The 10062-nt window shown below is 42.8% G+C and overlaps 2 protein-coding genes across 2 annotated transcripts; both read right to left on the bottom strand.

Annotated features, from left to right (window-relative positions):
• Positions 1-2323: 2323 nt before the first annotated feature.
• Positions 2324-4224, bottom strand: LOC308135457 (protein THEM6-like; the record flags this gene model as incomplete). Its single annotated transcript, XM_080503462.1, has 3 exons — positions 4170-4224; positions 3016-3520; positions 2324-2431 (listed from the first exon to the last, which is right to left on the bottom strand). Exons 2-3 carry the CDS (start codon positions 3514-3516, stop codon positions 2324-2326), a joined length of 609 nt encoding a protein of 202 aa, XP_080359588.1. The 5' UTR covers positions 3517-3520; positions 4170-4224.
• A 913-nt stretch (positions 4225-5137) lies between these two features.
• Positions 5138-7375, bottom strand: LOC308135456 (protein THEM6-like). Its single transcript, XM_080503461.1, has 3 exons — positions 7299-7375; positions 5570-6075; positions 5138-5486 (listed from the first exon to the last, which is right to left on the bottom strand). Exons 2-3 carry the CDS (start codon positions 6071-6073, stop codon positions 5379-5381), a joined length of 612 nt encoding a protein of 203 aa, XP_080359587.1. The 5' UTR covers positions 6074-6075; positions 7299-7375; the 3' UTR covers positions 5138-5378.
• Positions 7376-10062: the final 2687 nt, after the last annotated feature.

The raw sequence follows: 10062 nt of genomic DNA, 5'->3' as shown, positions 1-10062 counted from the left end.
CTACTTCTTTTAGGATATATTGGGTCATTTCTTCATTTAACTTAGCTTTGTTCTGTTTAGTCTGTTTTATTGTAAAAAAAAAAATTAATATTCATGTTTCCCACTTCTCTGAAATAACGTTTTCAATTCAATTAAAAAAATAAACCGAAAAACTGAATTGATTCTTGAATGCTACAGTACATTTAGTTCATGGTCTTACAAATCAGACCAATCTAAAAAATATTTCACAAGCTTACATGTTTTGGGTTACATCTCACTACTACTTTCTGATACATCATTGTAGCATGAATTTTATACATCTTCCATACATACCACCCAAATACTAAATATCCCAAACCGTTTGTGTATGTGACGTGATGTAAAAAATTTTTTTAATGCTGTATTCAACCTATAAACGGTCTTAAGTCATCATCATAATAGCTACAATCCATCCTGATCCATTCTCCATAAAGTGATATGGAGATTGTGACACTTAAACTACAATATTGACTCATCCATCCAGAAGTACACGAGTTCATTCCAAAGTTGTTTAATTCTGACAAAATCACCAAACTCACTTTTCCAGAGAGCGTGTGTGTAACCTAAAGAAGAAACCTCATGACTCCAACAGTTTCCAGTGCATCTTTAATTCAAAATGCATTGAATTCATTGACACAATAAATAGACTTCAGTGTGCGTACATATCTCAATAAATTATAAATAAATGGAATATAAAGAGACAATGCATATTTTCAAACATCCTTCAAGATTCAGTGCTGAATTAAACATAAACATTCTCCCCTTCAAAAACACTAAACAATACATTGCTTTGGTCGCAAACTGAAGCCCAGACGAGAAGGTCCGAGTGTTTCCGTTCACACTGTGCGTAGAAGGGGTCCCAAAGTTGCCAGCAACTTCCTGTTGGTCAGAATTGGTCAAGTGCTTCTGCTTTCAAACCACATGCAGGAGATCCTGACGTCTGAAACCCTCGTGAGGATGTGTTCCCTTTTGGAGCGTTCAGAAGAGTTCAATTATAAATTATAAATATCCTCTATTGTGCAAAAATACAGATGGGAGTCAAACTGATGTCAGTAGTTCATCACAATTGGATAGTTCAGTCAAAAGCAGTAATTCTAATCTACGAGAAACAGGCACAAAAAAAACTTTAATATCCGGGCTCCTTGTTTCAAAACTATAGATTACTTAACGTAAACCCGGCTCTCATGAGAGAGATGTCTCTCTATGGGATACGCCCCCTGTGTATGTCTCAGAAGCATCCATCTCATTATGCCAATCCTGACTGGCTGGTGATCGCAACGTCCGCATTGGGGGTGGAGCCACCTACCCTTAAGTAGCGGCAAACCGAAGCCTTTAAAGTTGCTGTTTCGCCGTCCTTGTAGCCTGGGGTACCTTCTTCCCTTCATAACGGGACTTAGTGGTCTCCGTTATTAATGCAGGCCAAGGGATGTTCAGCCGGGATGCAACGCATTTGCCCACGGACTGCATATCCAAGTTGACAGATGCGAGGACACGAAGGGTCAAGAGGTGTTTGAGTGACTCTGCATAGTAAGCGTGAGCGACTTGACCGGTAGGTGGCTTCACCCCCAAAGCGAGCGTCGCGATTACCAGCCAATCAGGATTGGCGTAATGAGCTAAACGCTTCTGAGGCATACGTAGGAGGAGTATCTCAAGAGTGAGACGTCAAAACAAATGTTATGAATGAGAACATGCATCGATGCTAGTGGGAGGTAAACGCTTCGGGGTGTAACGGTTCACGCAAGACCTCGGTTTTGTCAAAGCTAAGAGGGTTAGAACACGGAATAATATGGCTTCACTCAACTGGAAACTAAATCTTTTAATCTGAAATCCTGCAGCAAACCCAACTCTGACTGAAAGTTGTTCACAAGATTTTCTTGGATACGTCACTTTTTTTTTTTGGTTTATGTTACACCCCTCATTAAGCTACATGCTGTTCTTGAGCTAACTTACAATGAAGATGCGAAACGCGACAACGATAAAAGCAGCCTTTCCCCCCCTCCCGATGGAGAGGCAAGCAGTGGATTTTAAACTATGGCATTCAAGTTTTCATAATGAGCTTCTCTTACATGATAACACGCAGTGGAAATCTGGAAGTCAAATGACACTGTCAAACCAACTCTCTCTGTGTGTGTGTGTGTGTGTGTGTGTGTGTGTGTGTGTGTGTGTGTGTGTGTGTGTGTGTGTGTGTGTGTGTGTGTGTGTGTGTGTGTGTGTGTGTGTGTGTGTGTGTGTGTGTGTGTGTGCGTGCGTGCGTGCGTGCGTGCGTGCGTGCGTGCGTGCGTGTGTGTGTGTGTGATATGTTCCTTCACTTGTTCTTGTCCTCCAGTCCGCTCTCCGCTCTCAGAGCCTGGCTGCTGGCTGAAATGTAGCTGATCCAGTGTTTGAGGTCCTCGGGAAACTCTGGGCACACAATCTGCAGGAGAAACACGCAATGAGCACAACTGTCACAGACGTTACACAACCTGAGGATGAGACCTGCTTCCAATCAGCTGACGCAATCTTATTTCAGGTTTTCAAACACCCAGCTAGAATTAGCTTAGTGTTTATGCTCCATTAAAAACTAATAAGAACCCTGTGGTTCACATATTTTCTCCTGCATGGTTTCACACTTAACTCAGCTATATTAGTCTTCAGTCTCTTGTGTGGGTTTTTCTAGTTTCCTTACTAAAATGTGTTCTTCTGCTCAGGTGTGAATGTTAGTATGAGTGTTTGACAGTGTATGGACTGTCGCCTTCACCTTCAGTTAGTTGTAAAGACGGATTTGTCTCCAGCACTGGTCTAAATATTAGCTTTTATGGAGTAATAAAAGAAAACCTTCAAAACAGGAAGGTAGACATGTTGTGTTACCATCAATCTGTTTCAATTAAGTTTGGATGATCACCACATCCATCATTTTCTATAGTTTTGACTACGGGACACCTCCCATGGCCGCTGGCTGCAGAGGAAGCAGTTGGTAAAACTGCAGCCGGACCACAGTCTTCCAAACGCAGCGCTCACCTTTTTCTTGCAGATGAACTCGATGATGGTCTCTGGGCTGCAGCGCACCACGTTCTGCCTGCAGAGCATGACCGCGGACACGAATCCATCCTTCTTGGACACGAATCGCTGCTCCAGGTAAAACGCCTTGTCGTCCCAGCCGACCACTTTTGTCCGAATCTCGAAAGCCTCACGGAATGCCAGGGAGCGCCGGTAGCGGATAGTGGAGGCGCCCACCACCATCGCAGCACCCAATTTGCGCGAGGCCATGAACAGGCCGTTTCTCATGTAATGGTGGAAGCGGGCAAAGTCACACTCACGCAGGTAGCGGGAGTTGTTCATGTGGCCCATATAGTCCAGGTCGTGGGGCAGGACCATGCTTTCGAACCTTTGCTCAGCCAGGATGTCCAGTACCTTGGGCTGGAACAGGCTCTGCACGAAGACCTGGGCCCCCCGCAGGAAGTACCACACGTCCAGAGTGCAGAAGAGCAGGAGGAGGGTGAACAGCACCAGCAGCAACATCTCTCTGCAACCACAGAATCAAGGCTACGTGAAGGGTCAGCTGCTCATCCAACACTGCATGCAGAAAACTACCCTGAGGCCCCGTTTACACGTTTCAAGTAAAAACGTTTTACCTTTACTTTAGAGCTGAAATCTATTACCGTATCCATTTAATTTCATGTATGCACTTACTCAGCAGATACTGTGGTCATTCACTGTAAAATATGAATATGAAACATTCGTAAAAATTGAGAAATAAGGATTTTTTCCCCCCCATTGTTGGTGATGATGATGATAATGTTAACTTTCCTTTTTATTCTGAACGAATGGTGTTCACTTCATGAATAATTTACTTCAAGCTTTACCTTCATCGATAACACTGCGAATGAGCAGGACAGTATTGAGATCAGAGGCTGTTTCCCTCCCCCAGTTTGCACTGTGCAGTAGAAAAAGCTGCAGGCAGCATGTTTCCACGCCTTTCAACCTTGAGAGGCGCTAACGCGAACCCGCTGCCACAGCCAGATCCGTTAGCTTAGCAGCTAACCGCTACCGGCCCGGTGCGGACACGCTCCTAACTCAAGAGTTTCACACTAATTTCTTTTAACCTGGATCCCACAACCCAAGTAACGACTACAAACTCGACAAGAGAGTGCTTCCGTGGAGATAAAACTTACCGTGCGCCCCGAAGACTGAGCTACCATAGATGAGCCGCAACTTCCAGAAACCGGCAGATCAGCACCACTTCCGGGGGCGTGACGACACGGGGTCTGATTGGTCGACCGGTCGGCATGGTAACTTGTGTACTTGAAGTGCCGGAGCTTCACTTTATCGACATTTAAAATATATTTTCACAACGAACCAAACAAAATGAAGCATCAATTCAGTTAAATTCAAATAGATTCTAAATTGTTTGACAAACACAAAACAAAAACAACTATAAAAGGAGAACAGGCTCAACAAGCGATTGAAAAAAAAAAATCTAAATTTTAAAATGTTTCTTTTCATTGCTATGTGATATCAGAAGACTGCCATAAAGGAATGGACAGTAATAATTCCCAGGGTGGCTGTGATGTTTAAATGACGATCAGGATCCCAAAGTGTGCTTAGAAATTCTCTTCCTGTCACCACTTTTCACTTTTTTTTTTCTTTTTCTTCCTGAAAGAGCAGACGTGAGGCAAGGATGGAGACCAGGACTCGGGAGCAGACGCTATGGCCATAACGGATACGGGGACAGACCATGGGGCTGTCCTGGCACTCCCAGTAGAATGTGGTGGTGTTTCAGTCAGGGCCAGCAACAGACGAGTCATAAGATCCAGATCTGCCGCCCCGGTTGAGATTTCTGTTGCAATGTCACATATCTGCGGAGTTTTCAACCCCGCCTACATTTTAAGTGAAATTTCTGTGGAGGAAACGCACACCAGATTTGGCTATGGTTACGCTTTGTATTACTACTCCGTAACGCTCCATTCCTTCCCTGCACCTTTTGTGCGGTGGAAATGGGGCTTAAGTCACTTATGACTGAATGTGTGTCAGTCTGTGAATGCGCACTAACCAGGAACAAGAGGGCCGGAGTTACAGCCTGAAGTTCTATGAGATGGTTTGTGTAAAAAGTACATGATTTCCAAAAATTTTTTTAGTTTATATTTATTGTTTCCAAAATACAAGGTCGTACACATTGTACAATTGCACAGCTTCGTTAAATATAATCAATACAACCTCAGTAAACAATTAGTGTTATTCAGATGTTTCACATCTCTGATCATTGACCTCATTTGGAGAAAAAAGGCACATGTGTATTCAAGCCATATGACGGTAGAGAAGATCTCTGACATTAGAGCCGGTAAACTCAATGTCCCAGCATCTGTAGCTGCCCATTAAATGTCCTATTTGTTCTTCTCCTCGAGGCCGCTCTCGGCCCTGAGGGCTTGGCTGCTGGCGGAGATGAAGCTGAGCCAGTGCTGAAGGTCCTCTGGAAACTCAGGACACTCCACCTGCAAGAAGCAAACCAGAAAGCTCACTTTCTCAACTGCTCGGGCCATCAATTTCACTGCACATAGTTGTTTTGTTGTTGTACCTTTCGTTTGCAAAGGTGCTGCATGATCTTGTCCGGACTGGAGCGCACGATGTTCACCTTGCAGTACATGACAGCACAGACCAAGCCGTCTTTCGCTGAGACGAACCTCTGCTCCAGGTAGAAGGCTTTGTCGTCCCAGCTGACAATGTGACTCCGTAGCTCGTAGCCCTCCGCTATGCACAGGGCCCTGCGGAAACGGATGGTGGTGGCTCCCACCACCAAGGAGGCTCTGAGGGCTCGCAGCGCTTTGAAGACGCCGTTGCGAGTGAAGAGGGAGAAGCGGGCCATGTCGCACTCGCGGAGGTAGCGGGCGTTGTTCATGTGGCCCATGTCGATGTCCCGCGGGGTGACCCGGCCCGTCAGCACCTGCTCTGCCGTGACGTCCCAGACCGGAGGCTGAAACCAGGCCCGCAGGACCACCGCGGCCACCCGCAGGAAGTACCACACATCCAGACAGCTGAACAGGACCAGCAGGACGGCGAGCAGCCACAGCAGCCACCACATGTCTGAGGGAAGGAGACACAAGTGGTTTGGAGGAGAGATCAATCAGGCTGAAGCCTCATTAATTCATTACAGCTCCATCTGTTGGTATTAAAGACAGAAAAAGTTTGTTCTGGGTAAGAGAACAAACTTAATCCCAGTTTACACAACGTTTTCAAGTGAAAATGGAAAACCTTTATGTTTCTGGTGACTGTTTACATGACAACGGTGCTAAGAGACAATGCTTTATTTTGAAAACAACTTCCAAGGTGTAACTTTTGAAAACACTCCACCACCACGGACATGTTGGTAAATGCAACTTTTTTGTAAATACTCTGGCACTTGGTCTTCATGTAGATGGACAAAAACACACCTTTTCTGAAATGCTGCAACTGCGCATGTGCACCATAGTAAATAGTTCTTCTGCCCATGTGCAAGTAGATGGAAAATAACAACGTGCAAGGCTTCGTATTCAAAACGTTGCAGTGCAAATGTGAAACTTTTCTCTAGCAAAAACAGCTTTTGCACACGAATCACTCACGGAGACTAAAGACAATACACAGCTTATGTGGACGGAAAGTTCAAAACTAAAAGTGTGCATCTCAAAAAGTTTGAATTTTGAATCTTATTTCATAAGATGACAATTGCATATTAATCGAAGTTGGTTTAATCTCTTTGTAGCCTCTTTATTTCCTCAATGTGAGTGAGATCTACTGCTCTACTTGTATGGTTGTATGTGTGTGGACTTCTTATTTCAAGGAAACACAAGGCTGCAGACTGGTTGAGCAGGAAAAGCAAGCTGCATTTTGCAAGAACACCACCATTCTTCAACTCATAAGTCAAGGCAAATAAATCAAGAAAATCTACATTTACACTGATTTCCAACACTTCTTTCCAGTATAGCGGTCATGGGCAGCCAATTGCAAACCAATTGTCAAAAGACAATAAATGATTGATTTCACGTGTATTTTGAACTATGGGTTAATTTGAAACTGACAAAGTGTCAAAGTAAAACTAACAAATGTAAGCACGAGTACTGAGATCGGAATCATACAATTGGTTCCTCTCATAAGTAATGTGCTCTTGTGGCGAGAATAAAATGTGTGCACCCCCCTCCATACAGCGATCAAAGTTGGTCTTTCCCCTTTGTCGAGGCTCAGTTTATTGTTCAGGGTAATCAGATGACTACCAAATAGACACGTCTGTCTACCAGTGATTCAGACACGGTGACAAAGTGATCAACACTCACCTGTTTCACTGTTTCCCCTCAAATGTGCAGAGTCGACATTCTGAAAGCCTCGTTACCTTACTTCCTGTTAACATGTGACGTCACTAGAATGAGCGTCGCTGATTGGCTGACCCGTCAGGCATTCAAACTAAATGCAAACGAGGTACACATTATTATTTGAAATCCTCTGTAACTACAATTCAAAAACCTTTAGAAAATAATTATTATCGGACACAGTTATTAATATTATTGGAAATATTCTGAATATAGCGATTTTAAAGAGAATTCTGCTTTTAATCTGAGTCTTATTTTTCTGACACTGATTGTGTCGATTGAGCAGTAACCAGAAGCTGGAATTAGAAATACAGAAACGAAACCAAACAAACAAAACACATCCCAACGATTGTAAATCTTGCAAGGAGACAAAACGGCTAAAAAGCCACAGTGAACACAGATGAAAGAATGAAAATGTACATAGTTTTTTAAATAAATGTCTTGAATCTGCCACTGTGGGGCCACTGTGGGGTTTCTGTGCTTTAACAGAAACCCACTTATCCACTAACCTTAACTACTTTTTTTAAACTGTGCTTCTGTGACTTGAGTGACAACGAAAACGTTAATGAAAGTTATGTAGTTTCCGACCTTTCTACTTTAACTGGCCAGACAACATAATTAAATCTGAGGATGAATGTAAACTAAACAATTCAAAAACACAACATAATGACATCGGCCTGCTATGGAAAAGCACGCACGCACATGCACACACTGCAGCTGTGTCATGTAAACACATCTGTACTCCCTCTAAAACTGCATTTGAGTTTTTTTCAATGACAGTTTGTTTTTTTTAATTTTAAATTATATTTATTGTGGATATTTTCAGTCATCAGTCAATAATTTGAACAACATGCGGTGATCTGTTGGCTGAATATTGAGGACCAACACCAGATTTTAGGTCAGATGAACAAAAGTTAATTCAATGTAATCTCAGGCTCTTTCTCAACCTTGATGTTAAGTTGGCAGTGTGGTAGGAGGGGCTGTGAGGTGAAAGCCAGTGAGAACCGGAGACCCTGTCTCTTCCTTCTGGACACTTTTAAGCTGGCGTGTAACGACCAAATGGCCGTCAGTCCGAGGAGTCGAGGGGAAGATGTTTGCAGGCGCTGAGGCGTCCATCCCATCAGGTGTCTTGGTTAATTCACTGGGTGCTGAGGTGATTCTGTACGGTCTACAAGTCCTGGACGGCGAGTTCTTAGTGGGAGGAGGTGAATTTGGAGGTTTGGGTTTGTGAGAAAGAGGAAAACGAAGACATGGCCTTGACATTGGCGTGTGTGTCGAAGTCTTGATGCTTTGTCCTGCTGGCACCCTAAAGAAAAGGAATCAGAAGAGGAGTTAACAAAAAGAAGTGTTAAAACTCATAGATTATACTTGGTAGATTATGATGGAACTGAGTCTCTGAACAGGAAATGAGCAGTTTGTTATGGGATTTTATTCACATGCTTTGAATATGACATGTGGTTCAATTCTTTAAATGTAAAATGTCCAACTTAAAATATATCTGAGGTCTTAAAATACATGGAACAATTGCAGGAGGTGTATTGACCTGACGCATTTTTTCAGGTCCTTGTCAGGCTGGAAAGCTGCAGATGAAGCGCGGTAGAGGTCCAGGTCTGCTTGTAGAGCTTCTTTAAGCTCTCTGAGATCTAGGAATATACAAACACACACACAAAAAAATCAATCTGATGTATTGGACATTGTGAAACCTACAGAGCCTCAGATTTGATATCTGAAGTAAAGCTTTAAATTGAGGCCAAAAATGTATATTTCATGTCAAGAAATGGATGTTTTGTGGCCACAAAATATTATTTTGAAGCTGCAAAATAGTTATTTGTGTCCATGAAAAGCTTTTTTTTTTTGGTCATAAAATTGTAGATTTATGGACACAAAATTCAAGTTGTAGAGCGTGAAATAGTAATTAGAAGCCACGAAAAATAATTTGAGGGCATAAAATACCGTAATGTGGCCAACAAAAAGTAATTTGTGGACATGAAATGGTAATCTGTGACCAGAAAAATAGTATTTCGAGGGCACAAAATACCATAATGTGGTAACCAAATGGTAATTTGTGGCCATGAATTATTAATTGGACACAAACTACTACAACGTGTCCACGAAAATAGTAATTTGTGGCCACAAAGCTTATATATTTCCCATTTTATATGGGAATTGTTCTCCTTTAATTCCCTCAAACTACCACTAGATGTCAGGAAATGATCACAATGTGAAATCTCACCTGCAAGTGAAGGTTCAGAATGATTAGAGTCACACCCACCCTGACTCTGCTTTTTAATGTTTTCCTGCAAAACACACACACACACACACACACACACACACACACACACACACACACACACACACACACACACACATACACACACACACACACACACACACACACACACACACACACACACACACACACACACACACACACACACACACACACACACACACATCATGAGGAATGTAAATGAATACAAAATAAGTTGAAGTAATCACAGATGTCATTTAGCTCAGTTACTCACTCTGGAATACTGGAATAAGATTGTCACACACAATGTAGGACACGATGGAAAAAAAAGAGGTAGATGTATTAATCGTGAAAAAGCTGAAGGACGAGGAAAAAGGGATAAAAATAACTATTACTGAAGGCGAACAGGGAAAGGAATGTGTGTGTGTGTGTGTGTGTGTGTGTGTGTGTGTGTGTGTGTGTGTGTGTGTGTGTAAAACC

The sequence above is a fragment of the Blennius ocellaris genome (genome assembly GCF_963422515.1).
Source record: "Blennius ocellaris genome assembly, chromosome: 10".
Classification (NCBI taxonomy): Eukaryota; Metazoa; Chordata; class Actinopteri; order Blenniiformes; family Blenniidae; genus Blennius; species Blennius ocellaris.
The sequence above is the reverse complement of the archived record's forward strand: the minus strand, read 5'-3'. Positions and strand labels throughout refer to the sequence as shown.

Coding starts and splice junctions, on each gene's coding strand:
- LOC308135456 (XM_080503461.1), bottom strand. CDS start 6,073: ATGTGGTGGCTGCTGTGGCTGCTCGCCGTCCTGCTGGTCCTGTTCAGC. Junction 5,487..5,569: donor AGCACCTTTGCAAACGAAAG/GTACAACAACAA, acceptor TGCTTCTTGCAG/GTGGAGTGTCCTGAGTTTCC.